The sequence below is a fragment of the Erinaceus europaeus genome, unplaced genomic scaffold (assembly GCF_950295315.1).
Source record: "Erinaceus europaeus unplaced genomic scaffold, mEriEur2.1 scaffold_564, whole genome shotgun sequence".
NCBI classification, from domain to species: Eukaryota; Metazoa; Chordata; class Mammalia; order Eulipotyphla; family Erinaceidae; genus Erinaceus; species Erinaceus europaeus.
The window spans coordinates 941-16,447 of record NW_026647724.1 but is presented as its reverse complement, the minus strand read 5'-3'; the positions used below and the strand labels follow the sequence as shown (position 1 = coordinate 16,447).

General features: G+C 45.7%; 1 protein-coding gene across 1 annotated transcript; it reads left to right on the top strand.

Annotated features, from left to right (window-relative positions):
- Nucleotides 1-59: 59 nt before the first annotated feature.
- On the top strand, nucleotides 60-15,306 carry CIDEA (cell death inducing DFFA like effector a). Its single transcript, XM_060184294.1, has 3 exons — nucleotides 60-260; nucleotides 12,780-12,924; nucleotides 15,079-15,306. The coding sequence occupies exons 1-3, from the start codon at nucleotides 223-225 to the stop codon at nucleotides 15,289-15,291; spliced, it is 396 nt and encodes a 131-aa protein (XP_060040277.1). The 5' UTR covers nucleotides 60-222; the 3' UTR covers nucleotides 15,292-15,306.
- Nucleotides 15,307-15,507: the final 201 nt, after the last annotated feature.

The window sequence follows — 15,507 nt, the reverse complement described above, 5'->3', positions numbered from 1 at the left end:
TCTAGGGCTGGAAGGGGGGTGGCCCGGTTCTCCGCGGGAAGGCCCCGGACCCCAGCGCCAGCAGAGCGCGGGCCGCAACCTTGGCGAGGCGAGTCCAGGGCCACCGTCCTCGCCCAGCGCGGGTCAAGCCCGAGGGGCGGGCAGGCGGGGCGGGGCGGCCCCAGGCGCCTTAAGAGGCGGTGCCGTCGTGGGGACGCAGTGCCTGCGCAGGGGACTCGAGCCATGGAGGCTGCCTGGGACTACGCTGGAGCTCTCATCAGGCGAGTGGCCACAGACCCAGCTCTGGGCTGTACCTGCTCCCCAGTGCACCCCGCTTCCCGCGCTGCCCGTCATCCTCCAGCATCCTCAGGGGCCCCTGACCTCGCGGCCCGTGCGCCCTGCACCCCGTGCGTCCCCCGTCCCAGGAACCCCTGCCCTTCGGGTCCCTGCGCCCTGTGCCCCCAGGAGGTCCTACCCTCCCGGCCTATGCGCCCTGCACCCCGTGCCCAGTGAGCCCTGCACCCCATGCTTCCCACGCCCCAGGAGCTCCTGCCTGCCCGGCCCGTGCATCCAGTGCGCCCTGCGCCCCCAGGCCTATGCGCCCTGCACCCCGTGCCCAGTGAGCCCTGCACCCCATGCTTCCCGCGCCCCAGGAGCTCCTGCCTGCCCGGCCCGTGCACCCAGTGCGCCCTGCGCCCCCAGGCCTATGCGCCCTGCACCCCGTGCGCCCCGCACCCTAGAGCGCCCAGGTCCCCCACTCACGCCCACGCCAGCGCGCAGATCCCCTCCCGCTGCAGCCTCCACCCAACCCCCGACACCCGCCTCCGGGCTGGCAGCACAAACCAGGTGTGGTGCTCCTGACGTGCGCGGGCGTCCTCAGAACAGGTGACAGTGGTGAGTGCGGGAGTGGACAAATATTGTGCTGCCGCCTCGTGGCCGATGACGATAGCGTGGGCAATGGAGACTCCTGGGTGCTCGAGGTCAAGGCTTTTTGGGGTCACACAGGAGCTGATGCGTGAGGCTGGGCACGAGAGGCGAGGGGGTGGCGCGTGGTGACTTCTGGGCTCCTAGACGAGGGTGGGCCACCTTGCTGCGCACAGTCGGCCCTGACAGCTCCGGGACTCATGGCTCCAGGCTCCCGGTGAGCTCACCCGGTTTTGTAAGGAGGTGATGTGGAGGGAAGTGTACCTGCTCTCCGCCACCTACAAAGGGAGGGACCAAGGGCGACCAGAGACTGTGAACTCAGCCTCCCTCCTCCGGCCTCTGCTCCCAGGGCCAGCCAGTGGTTGGAGCAACTTATCTCTTTGCCCTCTCGCTTGGGTTTATCTTCATATTTGGACACAGACAAAAAATCAATCGCTGTTGGCAAAATACTAAAATGATTGCACGGAAGTCGCTTAAAAGTATACTAGGGGGAGGGGTTGGCTTTCTCTGAACACCTCCAAAGTACTTCCTAAAAGATGGGAAAACCCTTGAGTATTTTCCAATGCAGGTTCTCAAAGGTGGTCAGTTTTATGTGTATGCAGGGAAGGGGAAGAGTCGCAGGTTCTGGGTGGGAGGAAGGCAAAAAAGAATCATTTCTCAAAATAGTATTATCTAGAGGTTTCTGCACTTGGACGTTTAAAGGAAATTGTGTGTAATAGTCCAGGTTAGGTAAATAGACACAAAATTATAATGGTCTCTGAAGGACACTAGTTTTCTCTTAAATACATGCACACGCCAATTGGTAAGGTGGGAACGCACTCATGCACGTGTACCTTCTAGCAGAAAGTTAAGGTCCTCAGCTGCTTTCCTCATTTTCTTCCTCTACTTCGAGTTTCAACCCCACCCCTCACAATAACCTCTTTCAGGGGCCAATCTCAACTTTAAAATTGGAGTATAGCCTCCAAACTTCTTTCACTGAGTATACCAGTTACGAAATTTGCCGAAGCACTGATGAATTGGACTGGAGTTTTAAGCTGCTAAGAGCAGCATGGACACTGGGCGTTGTTGCCTGGAGCAGTAGGAGGAAGCATGCAAGGATGTGGAATGAATGCTGAATTTGTACCTGACCCCTTTAAGATCCCTATGTCCAAAAAAGTATCTGTGCCAGATTTCCACTGGGTCAAGCTTGTGGTACAAGTCCACTCTCTTATGAAATACTGGCCAATCAAAACCTAAGGAAATGTCTAGTCTCCTAAGACAAGTTACTTTACAACTTGGCCAACCCTAGGGATGAGTGAGTGAATGACCATTTGGGACATACTGTTGTCCCAATTCTTTGAAAACCAATCTGATTCTGAGGTAACTGTAATTCTTTGAAATGTACCTGCTTCCAAACTAATCTTGAAGAAAATAATCAGTACTAAGAAAATGATAAAGGGGGTTCAGGTGGCGGTGCACCCAGTTAAACACAACATAGTACAAAACACGAGGACCCACTCCCCACCTGCAGGGGGGAAGCTTCACAAGTGGTGAAGCAGGTCTGCAGGTGTCTAGCTTTCTCTCCCCTTCTCTATCTCCCCTTCCTCTCTCAATTTCTCTCTGTCCTGTCAAGTAAAAAAAAATTTTAAATGGCCTCCAGGAGGAGTGTATTCGTAATGGCAGCACCAAGCCCTAGTAATAACCCTGGAAGAAAAAAAAAGTGAAGAAAAATGATCAGGAATACTTAGAGGAAAGAAAGACACTTTTCTTCTCTGAATTTCTCTAAAGCCAGGTCCAGGCTGAAGACCTGCCTGAGCCCCAGGTCAAGGTGAGAGCCAATTCATTCTCATCCTGCTGGCTTCTGTCCCCTCTCCATGCCCTTCAGCTTAAACTGAATGGTAGAATATTTGTTACCTCTGTCTTTTACTAGTAAATAAGTGTATTTCACCAAGGAAATGATTCAGGTCAAGGTGAGAGCCAATTCATTCTCATCCTGCGGGCTTCTGTCCCCTCTCCATGCCCTTCAGCTTAAACTGAATGGTAGAATATTTGTTACCTCTGTCTTTTACTAGTAAATAAGTGTATTTCACCAAGGAAATGATTCAGTTGACCTATACCTAGTTATTTATTTATTTTTTTATTGTTATTATTGGATAGAGACAAAAACTGAGAAGGGAGAGGAAGATAGAGAAAGAGAAAGAGACAGCCCTGCTTCACCATTTGTGAAGCTTTCTGCCTGCAGATGAGGCCCAGGGGCTTGAACCTGGGTCTCTGTGCACTGTGTTATATGTGCTTAGCCAGGTGCACCGGCACTACTTGGCCCGCACCTAGCTGATTAACATTAAGCGAGTATAAAGTCCTAAGCCTGCCGTGCATTTGTTAATCTTTAGTAATCAGTAGAGACCTGCCATGAAAGTCTGCTCTGTCTTTGTGTCCCAACAGAGACAACACTCACGTCACTGCTAAAACTGTTAAAAGCTGATACAGATTGTTGTCTGAGCAAAGTGAAAAGGGCTGCTTTTTCGGCCATTAAGTGCCTCTCCTTTCTTTGACCAGGCAACTCAAGGTCTCAAAAAGCTGCCAGTTCAGTACAGATTTTATCAAAACCTCCTCAGTGACCTAAACAAAGAATGGGGTTTTCTACAAGTAAATCTCCCAGATTACTGATGTTTACTCCTTCCAGGGTCTAAATTCTTTGTTATTATTGTTGTCACCAGGCCTTCCTACCCCCAGTCAATTTTCTCAGATTGAAAGAAACAGACAGAGGGAAAGGGGAAAACCCTACAACAGAGAAGCTTCCTCCCTGAGTCAGGCCCATTATCCAAGTGAACCATTTTGTAGGGGTTTTTTTTTTTGTTTGTTTTCTTTTAACCAGAGCCTTGCTCAGCTCTGGTTTATGGTGGTGCAGGGGATTGAACCTGGGACTATGGAGCCTCAAGCATGAGAGTCTCTTTGTATAACCATTATGCTATCTACCCCCACCTGCATTTTGCCTGTACCAAGGGTCTTAGTTCTTATATTTTATTTTATTTATTTTATTTTATTTTAGCCTCCAGGGTTATTGCTGGGGTTTGGTGCCCGCATCTGTGGTTCCGTATTGATGCCACCACTTCCATTAACATTTCTATCTGCTGACTTCAGTTTCAGTGTTCAGTTAACTTATATTCTACTCCTTCCTGTGCTGCATTAGCCTTCTGGGGGTTCCTTCTTTCCCACCTAGTCGTGAAATGGGGGTTTCCCTCAGTCAGAGTGTCACTCTGAATAGTCCCTAGGTGTGACTGCTCTGAGCTGTTTTCTCAGAAAGAGAAACAACAAGAGAGGGAGAGACAGCACAGCCACAAAAGCCCCATGGGGTGTCCTGAGCAGGGGGGGGAGGAGAAGGCTCAAACGGGTAGCATGCATGGCCCTGCAGGCGCCTTCCCAGGCGAGCTCCTTCACCTGCCAGCCTCTGCTGCTACATTACCACCCACGACAACTAAATCCTTCCCTGTTGAAGTCTGGCTCCCTAAGTGCAGGTACTACTATGCTCAAGGACACAAGTTCAAGGCTCCGGTCCCCACCTGCAGGAGGAAAGCTTCACAAGTGGTGAAGCAGGACTGCAGGTGTCTCCCTGTCTCTCTCCCTCTCCACCTCCCCCTCCCCTCTCAATTTTGTCTGTCTCTACCCAGTAATAAGTAATAAAAAAAATTTAAAAAGAGAAATTTGGCTCCTGCACTTTCATAATAAGCCTTCAGAAGGTGACATGTAAAGATGATTTCTAGGGGGCCAGGTGGTAGCACCGCGGTTTAAGCGCACATGGCGCAAAGCACAAGGACCAGCATAAGGATCCCGATTCAAGCTCCTGTCTCTCCATTTCTCTCTGTCCTATCCAATAACAACAAGGGCAACAAAATAGGAAAGAAAAGAAAAGAAAAGGCCACCAGGAGCAGGGGATTCATAGTGCAGGCACTGAGCCCCAGCAATAACTCTGGAGGCAAACAAACAAGTAAATAAACAATCAAACAAATATGATTTCTAGCCTCATCATACTGGAGTAAAGTTCACCCCTACAATCAGCTGCAGCTGGACACACGCTGCTCCTTATCTAAGCAGAGAGAGCCCTGCCTCCCTCAGAGGAGAACACAAAGAGCTTCTGTCTCTTTCACTTCTGGGAGACCGGCCCACTCAGAGTTTTAAGATGATTCTGTGAATTCTGACTTCTCGTGTGTCATCTTGACTTCCTGCACCAGCTCACTTCCTTGGCCAGCCTGTTTCCTTGTGCTTTGCCTTTTTCCTTTTAGCAAACCGCTGTCCGTCCTGCTTCACGATCTCCCAGGGAGTGGAGGGCAGCTCTAGCCAGGGCAGGGCATCTGAGAGCAGAACTCCAAGTCTCCTCAGTGTCCCTGCTTCAACTTAAGCTACTGAATGTAGCTTCAATCTTACATTAAGATATGGAGGGGAGGGAGTTGGGTGGTAGCACAGCGGGTTAAACACACGTGGCGTGAAGCACAAGGACTAGCATAAGGATCCTGGTTCGAGCCCCCAGCTTCCCACCTACAGGGGAGTCCCTTCACAGGCCGTGAAGCAGGTCTGCAGGTGTCTTTCTCTCCCTGTCTCTATCTTCCCTTCCTCTCTGCATTTCTCTCTGTCCTATCTAACAATGACAACAGTAATAGCTACAACAATAAAAGCAACAAGGACAACAAAAGGGAAAGTAAATAAATAAAATTTTTAGTAAAAGATATGGAGGGGAGAAGTGGCAACACGTGTTGGGCCTTGTGCTGGTAGACCAATGGCACAATCAGCCCATTTAAGAGGAGCAGATGGCTGAGGACACAAGAGAATATGATGATTCTGCCAAAAGACTCATGCCTGAGGCACTGAGGCCCCAAATTTAATCCCCAGAGTAAAAACTAGAGCTAAGCAGTGCTCTAGTGTCTCTCTCTGTACTCTCCTGCTCATTAAAATGAAATATTTTTTTAAATAGAGGATTAGAAGAGAGTTAGCTCACCATGTTGCTTTGTTCATCTAGCTGGAATGGAGGAAGTAGTTATGTTATATTGCTAAGTAGGTTTAGTGGATATAAAGTTGTACTCAGCACCTTTTGTGTTATAGAGACTACAGCCCGGATTTTACATAGCTCAGCGCCTCAAACCATCCATCCTGTTCCTTGAAAAGGATGCTAAAATTGAACATTCATGTCTTCCAGAATGGTTTTATGTGTGCTCCATGAACACTTCCTTCAGCACTGGCCCAGTTCTTGGCTAGGTGAAAGAGAAAAGGAACAATAGAGTCTATGTTTATTTATTTTTTTTCAATTATGAATGGCTAGCTTGTGGCCAGGGTGAGGAAGGAGGACCAGAAATGACTGCCAGCATTTATCTTGTCAGAGGTTTAAAGACAATAAGGACTTTATGTAATCACCTGTGCTAGGTCACTGGAGCACTGGTACTGAGGAAGGCGTGTGAGCATTTGCATCCAGTAGGACATGTGGTACTGCGGTTAACTAGGTCAAAGCCGTTGTCCTCAATGTATGCCATGGACCATGGATCCCAAAGACATGACCCCTATTCTCCCATCTCTCCAATTCTGTCTCGAGCCTTTCTTGCCATCACGATGTGGCTTGTCTGCCGCCTGTGCACTAGGTACTGTGGAGTAGCAGCACTAACCGTGGGCTAGAGGACCTTGTCAGGACTTTTCTAAGGGGGGAAGAAAGGGCCTTGCTGCTGAGGGTTCTCATCTGGTGGAGTAGGCACCTTGGCATAAAATCAGAAACTGAGTCAAAGCCCTGCTCTGGCACTTGCTAACTCCAGACTTTAATTTCTTACTGCCCTGAGTCTCTGTTTTGCTCATCCGTAAGAGTTGTTTTAGGCAGGGGGGTAGATAGCATAATGGTTATTGCAAAGAGACTCTCAAGTCTGAGGCTCCGAAGTCCCAGGTTCAGTCCTCCGCATCACCATCAGCCAGAGATGTTCAGTGCTCTGGTATTTCTCTCTGTGTCTTTCTCTCTCTTCATCTCTCTCAAAAATAAAATAAATAAAACAGTAAACAACAACAATAATAACTACAACAACAATGAAAAACAACAAGGGCAACAAAAGGGAAAATAAATAAATAAATATAAAAGAAAATAGAGTTGTCTTGCAGCCATTAAGTCAGGTGACAGTGGGCACTCTGTGTGGGCTAGAGTGGAACTCATGTCTCTCCCCTCCAGGCAGACTTCACCGGCCAATCTCGGTTTCAGATGCTATGATCAGGCTGAGAGTTAAATCAGGGTATACAGCCAAAGACACAACCCGGACAATCCCCGCTGCACTGCCAAGGGGGTCTTCAGAGACGAGGAGTGTGTGAGCTCGTTCCCTGCAGTGTCAGGTTGACAGAACATGGCAGCTTGCTTACCACGTTGTGTAACTGCAGGACCTGGTGTAACGCCTGGAGATCGGGGCAAAAGTTCAGTGTCTGCTTGCCAGTCCCTCTGCTGTGTCCAGTCAAGACTTGGACTTACTCCTCGAGCTCTACCTACTCATTCCATAGGGAGCCAGCAGTACAGACCACTGACCTGGCAAAGTCCCCTTGCAAAGACCCCACTAGAAGCAAACTGTATAGTGACTCTGGCTGTTGGTCTATTTATATAATCACTGTTTTGTCTGAGACCCGCCCTGTCTGCAGGGCACTGGTTTAATCCCCATTGGTTCGCACTCTCTTTTTGCTCCACCCCCTCTCCTAGTCACATCTGTTTTCCACCCTACCACTTCCTTCCTGGAAACTATAAATGCAGATTCTTTTCTCAATAAGCATTGCACTGCTTCCCAGCTCAGCCATGAGTCCCTGGTCGTCTGTCTCCCGCCTGCAAAGCTATCCCGGCATCTGGCGCCTGAACAGGGACCAGCATCTGGTGACCCAATGGGCGAGGAGATGGAGGTGTGAAGGGAAAGATGGCTGTCTTTTCTGTCACGAGCCTCACTCCAGTGCTCCAGAGTGGAGTTTCTTGCTTTAGGCTTAAAGTTTCGATATCTTTTCCTTGTTAACTGGGAAAACTTGAGATACCATTTCCTATCAAAAAAGTAGGGTGACATTTTCTTTGAATGGTGATAATTAGTGTATTTGAGGAGATGACATACTTCTGGCCATAAACAAGTGCTCACATGTAAGTCATCACAAGGCCTCCCTGTGACTCTGGATGGGTATATTTCAGGCTGGATTCTTATACACAGTACAGTTTTGACTCTAGAATGTTCAGTTGTTGTTGAGATATAGGAAGCATTTGTTTTATGAAAGAGAGAGACCAGAACAACACTCCAATGTGGGACCAAAAATGAACCCGGGGGTTCATGCAAGCAGGCTCTGGGCTCTACCCACTGGCCATCCCCAGTCCAGGATCCTATTTTAAAACATAAGTGTTTGGCACTAAACCTAGGTATTGTGGGACAGTCAGCAAAGAAGTCTTTTAAATTATTTGTATTAACTTTATTTATTTATTGGACAAAGACAGAAATTGAAAAAGAGAGAGAAAGAGAAAGAGAGAGAGATAGAGAGAGACCTGCAATACTGCTTCATCACTCACAGAGCTTTCCCCCTGCAGGTGGGGACCCGGGCCTTGAACCTGGATCTTTGTGTACTCAACCAGGTGCACCACCACCCAACCCTGCAAATAAGTCTTTATTCATTTACAGTCTTGTAAGAAACCATTAATAACAAATGAAGAAAATTTTTTTTAATATTTATCTATTTTCCCTTTTGTTGCCCTTGTTTATTTTATTGTTGTTGTAGTTATTGTTGTTGTTGATGTCATTGTTGTTAGGACAGAGAGAAATGGAGAGGGGAGGGGAAAACAGAGAGGGGGAGAGAAAGACAGACACCTGCAGACCTGCTTCACCACCTGTGAAGCAACCCTCCTCTACAGGTGGGGATCTGGGAACTCAAACCGGGATCCTTACTCGGGTCCTTGTGCTTTGCACCACATGTGCTTAACCCGCTGCACTACTGCCCGACTCCCGGAATTATTTTTAAAAAGAAGTCTTTATTCACAAGAAATTACAATCTAGATTCACTTCTACAAATGACAGTGTACACATGTAGCTAAATGTAGGTAGTTATTAGATAATAAAGTACTCAGTTGCAGGCTTTCACAAAACATGGAGCTAGTTCCTAGGATTTTAACTTTCATGGGGTTAATCCAGACAAATTGTGCTAAGTACCAGAAAGCAAGTATGTCCTCACTTTATATCTTCAACAAGGTTGTCCTAAAATTAAAAACCTTTGTTTCATTCTCCTGTCTGCCCCCTGCACAAGCATTTATCTAAAACACCAGCAAGCACGGGAGCATGTGAGATAGACATAGACATAGGGTTTGGGGGCTCTGCAGCCATGGTGCTGATTCCCGGGGGAATGCAGAGAAGAGCTCAGGAGTCAAACATCACAATTCCAGGTCCAAAGCTAGGTCCACTTGAAATACTATCAATTTCTGTTGACATATGTTTTAATAACCCCTCATGGGTCCATCCCTAAACATGCTAAGCTCACAGTGCTGGGTGGAAGCTCTCTTTCTTTCTTTCTTTTTTGACTGTTTTATTTTTTTTTATCTTTATTTAATGGATAGAGACAGTCAGAAATCGAGAGGGGAAGGTTGATAGGGAGAGAGACAGAGAGACACCTGTAGCCCTGCTTCACCAGTCATGAAACTTTCCGCCTGCAGGTGGGGACCAGGGTGTGCCATGGTGGAAACTCTCTTCACATTACTAGACTCGTCTCCAGTAAGTCAGAACCCTTTTCTAGTGTTTCCAGAGTTATCGCCTGCGCTACAAATCCACTGCTCCTGTGGCCATCTTTTCAAATTTTTAGATAGGACAGAGAGAAATTGGGAGGGGAGAGGAAGATAGAGAGGGGGAGAGAAAGACACCTGCAGACCTGCTTCACCGCCTGTGAAACCACCTCCTGCAGGTGGGGTGCCGGGGGATGGAACCGGGATCTTTGTGTGACTCCTTGCACTCCATACTATGTGCACTTAACCCGGTGTGCGACCACCCACCCATCCACCCCTTTTAAAATTTAATTGATTAATTAATTTTAGAATTTATTTATTTATTAATGAGAAAGATAGGAGAGAGAAAGAACCAGACATCACTCTAGTACATGTGCTGCCGGGGATTGAACTGGGAACCCTATGCTTGAGAATCCAATGCTTTACCACTGCGCTACCTCCCGGACCACTAATTATTTTTTTTAATTAATTAAATGTTAAATATTTTTTTAATTTTTAAATTATTTTTATTTATTGGATAGAGGCAGTCAGAAATTGAGAGGGTGGGAGTCGGGCGGTGGCACAGTGGGTTAAGCGCACGCGGCGCAAAGCGCAGGGACCGAAGTAAGGATCCCGGTTCGAGCCCCCGGCTCCCCACCTGCAGGGGAGTCGCTTCACAGGCGGTGAAGCAGGTCTGCAGGTGTCTGTCTTTCTCTCCCCTTCTCTGTCTTCCCCTCCTCTCTCCATTTCTCTCTGTCCTATCCAACAACAAAGCAACGTCAACAATGGCAATAATAACCGTAATGAGGCTGCAACAACTAGGGCAACAAAAAGGGGGGGAAATGGCCTCCAGGAGCAGTGGATTCATGGTGCAGGCACCGAGCCCAGCAATAACCCTGGAGGAAAAAAAAAAAAAAAAGAAATTGAGAGGGTAGGGGTTGATAGAGAGGGTGAGAGACCGAGAGACACCTGCAGCACTGCTTCACCACTTGTGAAGCTTTCCCCCTACAAGTGGGGACTGGGGACTTGAACCTGGGTCCTTGCGTATTGTAACATGTGCGCTGAACCAGATGCGCCACCACCTGGTCCCAAATTAATTAATTTTTAACTGAGTCCTGCTCAGTTCTAGTTTATGCTGGTACAGGGGATTGAACCTGGGACTTCAGAACCTCAGGCATGAGAATCTGTTTGCATAACTATTATGCTATCTACCCCTGCCCTCTTAAAAAATTTTTATTATCTTTATTTATTGGATAGAGGCAGTCAGAAATTGAGAGAGGAGGAGATAGAGAGGAAGAGAAACAGAGACACCTGCAGCCCTGCTTCACCACTTGCAAAACTTTGCCCCTGCGGGTGGGGATGGGGGGTGTTGAACCCAGGTCTTTGAGCACTGTACCATGTGCTTCAGCCAGGTGTGCCACCACCCAGCCCATCCTCATTTTTGTAGCCGAGAAAACTAGAACTGCCTCACATGGTTTCCCCAAGATTAAGTGAGTTGATATTTATAAATCAAAGTTTGTGAGTTTTCTTTTAAAATAATGCCTAGAAGAAGTTTCTTAAAATCTATTTTTTGGTCCCCCGTTTTGCTACCTTTTTTTTTTTTTTTGTAGCTGCTAGGTAACTAAACTCTGATAATCGAGGACTCGGATTTTCCTTTTCCTCAGAAAATTATGAATTAATTTGGCTTCCAGACAACAGTTTTGTATTTGTTTTATCTTGGTTCTTTTTCTTCTTTTCCTTCTCCTTCTCCTCCTTCTCTTTCTCCTTCATCTTCTCCTTTTTCTCCTTCTCCTCCTTCTCTTTCTCCTTCATCTTCTCCTTTTTCTTCTTCTCCTTCTTCTTCATCTTCTTTATTTATTTATTCTCTTTTATTGTCCTTGTTGTTTTATTGTTGTAGTCATTGTTGGATAGGACAGAGAAATGAAGACAGGAGGGGAAGACAGAGAGGGGGAGAGAAAGACAGACACCTGCAGACCTGCTCCACCGCCTGTGAAGCGACTCCCCTGCAGGTGGGGAGCCAGGGGCTCAAACTGCGCTTAACCCGCTGCGCTACCGCCCAACTCTCCTTTTTCTTTTTGTCTTCACTAGGGGCTTTACTGCTCCAGGCCATTTTTTTTCAGATGGAGGAAGAGAGAGAGAGAGAAGGAGGAACAGCACCAGTTTCCCCCAGTGCAGTATGTTTGGCAGGGCAGACATCCTCCAGCTGAGTTACCACCACAGCCCTATGTTAGCTCTTTTTTTAAAAAAATTGTGAATTTAATTAATTAATTAATTTAGATTTTTTGTTTTTACCAGAGCACTGTTCAGCTCTGGTTCATGGTGGTGTGGAGGACTGAGCCTGAGACTTTGAGTCTGTTTGCATAACCATTCTGCTATCTATCTATCCCTCACCCTACAGTGAAATTTTGAATTAATTCTTTGATGCATGTGAAACTACCATGGAGTGTCATGTGGTTTTCCTTGTTCTCGTTCCAGCCACAGCTGTAGTTTGCAGCTTTCCATTGTCAACTGTTTGTCCTACATCAATGTTTTATTGGTTTATTGCTAACTAGTGACTTTTAAGTTTTTTGCTTAGTTTTTTTTTTTTTTTTGTATAAGTAGGTAACTGCCCACATGAATGCACACATATGTATGTGCATAATTCTTTAACTTTGCTTAGCTATTTTATGGGCTTCAGAAAAAAATTTCCTAGATTCTTCATGTTTAAAGAAAATAATTTTTTTCCTTTCATGCCTTTACTATTTCTTTTCAAATAAACACCACAAGAACATTGAATATCCTCATGTGATAGGAATAATGATTATTGTTGTTTTTTTCTTTAAATATTTATTTATTTACTTATTTATGTGAGAGAGGATAAGAAGGATTAGGAAGCAGAGAAGGAACCAGAGAATCACTCTGGCACATGCGATGCCAAGGATCAAACTCATGACCCCATGCTTCAGTCCAAGTTTTTATCCACTGTGGCACCTCCTGGGCCGTGATTGTATTTCTTAACTCTATATATAACTTGTTTGATCTTAGATATCAGGATATAGATCTCCAGCAATTGAATGTTTTTCTTGTAGATAAAGATATTACAATTGTTTTACTTCTATGTGCTTCCAATCTTTCTCTAAAGACTCTTTACTAAAAGCAATGTCAACATTATATTTTTACTTTTCTTTTTCATTTTCAGGCCCCTGACATTTATGGGATCACAGACCAAGAAGGTCCTCCTGACTCCCCTCACACATTCAGCTCGCCCCTTCCGGGTTTCCAGTCATGACCGGAGCAGCCGGCGGGGTGTGACAGCAAACAGTCTGAAAGACCTCCTCAGCAAGGTGAGGAGCCACAGGGTTCCTCACAGTCCACAGAAAGTCCCCTGCACCCACATTAGGCCAGGGGCATGGGGCCTAAGGCAGAGTGAAGACAGAGATGTCAAGGTCATGCCCTGGAGAGTCGAAGGGGAGACATTTCCAAGTGGTTGAGGAGTAAGAAAGAAAAAGAAACATCATTGCACTCTGTATCACAAAATGTTTAAGTGCAAAAGCAAAACCCTTGAAATTAGCCAGCTAGGGGGTTGGGTGTGGTACATCCAGCTGAACACATGTTACAGTCTGCAAGGACTGTGGTTTAAGCCCTAGGCCCCTCCTGGGGGAGCTGGGGTGGGGGAGCCTCCAGAGAGGTAAAGCAGTGATGCAGGTGTCTCTTTTTCCTCTCCCTCTCTAGCTACTCCTTCCCTTTCAATTTCTTTCAGTCTCTATCCAGTAAAAAAAGAAAAAAAAAAAAGATAATTTTATTTTTAAAAATTAGCCATCCCAAGTGCAAGCACCTGTGCAAGGATCCTGGTTCAAGCCCCTGGCTCCACACCTGAAGGAGGTTGTTCCACAAGCGGTGAAGCAGGTCTGCAGGCCTGCAGGTGTCTTTCTCTCTCCCTCTCTATCTCCCCCTCCTCTCTCAATTTATCTCTGTCCTATCCAAGAAAAAGGAAAAAATGGCCACCAGGAGCAGTGGATTCCTAGTGCAGGCACCGAGCTTCAGCAATAACCCTGGAGGCAAAAAATATATGGAGCTATCGCCACCAGCAAGGGGGATGCTTCATAGTAATGAAGCAAGTCTGTAGGTGTCTATCTTTCTATCTTTCTCTCTTCCTCTTTATCTTCCCTCCCCCTCTCATTTTCTCTGTCTTGTTGAATAAAATGGGTAAAACATGGGGGCATCTATCTAAACTATATACAGATAGACAGATAGATGATAGATAGATAGATAGATAGATAGATAGATAGACAGACAGATAGATAACCAATATCTGTGACCTGGGGAGAACTATTGCACTCTAAGGGGGTAGGGACACAGAACTTTGGTGGTGGGAATAATGTGGAATTATACCCCTATTATCTTATAATTTTGAAAATCAATATTAAATCACTAGTAAAAACCTTTTTAAAAAAGTCATCAAATTGATTGGGTAACTTTATTTCTTTGGCAAGGGAGAATACAAGAAGTAACACACTTCAGAATGCTTTTGGTTACAAGTGATAAGTAAGAACAAATTGTTCTTCATCTAGATCATCAGATAAGCAAGAATATTAGATTCTTATGGAGTCTTAATGCAAAAACTCTCATGGAAATAAAATGTGAGCATGCAGTCCCTAAAACAAAATAAATGTTCAAATATGCCACACAAGACTATAACCCTTTAAATATCATATTTCATCATTACTCTACTTGCTGAAATATAAGTAAATGATTTTAGTGATTATAAATATTGTTCAATATAATTAGCTATTGCACATCATTAAAATCCCTGAAGATAAATCTAGCAAATATCTTCTCTTTTCCAAGCAAACTGTGTGTCCTTCCCACCACTTATGGTATTATCTTTTTCATTAAAATTCTATCAACACCAGAAAAAAATAGAAAGAGGGTGAGAGTAGGGATCTACCTGCCAATACCCATGTCCAATGGAGAAGCAATTACAGAAGCCGGACCTTCCACCTTCTGCACCCCCAAATTAATTTTGGTCAATACTCCCAGTAGGGGAACAATGATAGGGGAAGATGACCAGAGGGCTCTAATCTTCAACTCCATTAGGACTTGGAGAGAGAAAAGGAAAAAAATTAAGAGGGTAGGATGGGGTGGGGTGGAGAAGGACACTTGGAACTAATAGATGTGACTTAGAAAGGAAGAGAAGACAGGACCATGGGGGGGGAAGGGCAAATATATATAAATGTAGATGGATAGTTATAGACATAATAGTTAAGCCCTTATCTGTGACCTTGGGAGAACCACTGCAGTTCCCGGTGGTGGGAAAGATGTAGAATTATACCCATTATCTTAGAATTTTGTAAATCAATATTAAATTACTAATATCTATTTTAATTCTGTGAAAATCACTCAACCCTTCTGAAATCATGACTTAAGTCAATGTCAATGGTATCGGTTAAGTGAAATCTCTTGCTTCAGACTTGGTCTGTGTCATGTTGTCCATTTAGACTCTGGAGGCTCTGGTTATCACCACTGGGCTAGTCACTTTGGTGCTGGAGGAAGACGGCACTGTGGTAGACACAGAAGAGTTCTTCCAGACCTTAGGAGACAACACACACTTCATGATATTGGAAAAAGGACAGAAGTGGACACCGGTAAGCAAACATACTGGTTTTTGCTTTTTGTTTTATTTATTTATTTATTTATTTTACAAATATTGACTAAATAGACTTCTTAATCTTTTATCAGGAGGTGCTTTTATCACTAAGACCAATTTGGCGTGGAAGAGCACTTTCAGCCAAGTAATAGCCACCAGGGGTCTCTCTTTTGCAGTCTAAATGGCTCAGGGTCCTGTGAAGAAACTTCCTTTCATTCATCAGCAGATCAGAGACATCCATGTGCCCAGTGCTAGGTCCCGAGCAGCTTAGGTTTGTGCC

Excerpts from the sequence above, each read along its gene's own strand:
- CIDEA (XM_060184294.1), top strand. The coding sequence starts at position 223 with ATGGAGGCTGCCTGGGACTACGCTGGAGCTCTCATCAG. Across the intron at positions 261-12,779 it reads TACGCTGGAGCTCTCATCAG|GCCCCTGACATTTATGGGAT; the intron begins GCGAGTGGCCAC and ends TTTCATTTTCAG. Across the intron at positions 12,925-15,078 it reads TGAAAGACCTCCTCAGCAAG|ACTCTGGAGGCTCTGGTTAT; the intron begins GTGAGGAGCCAC and ends TTGTCCATTTAG.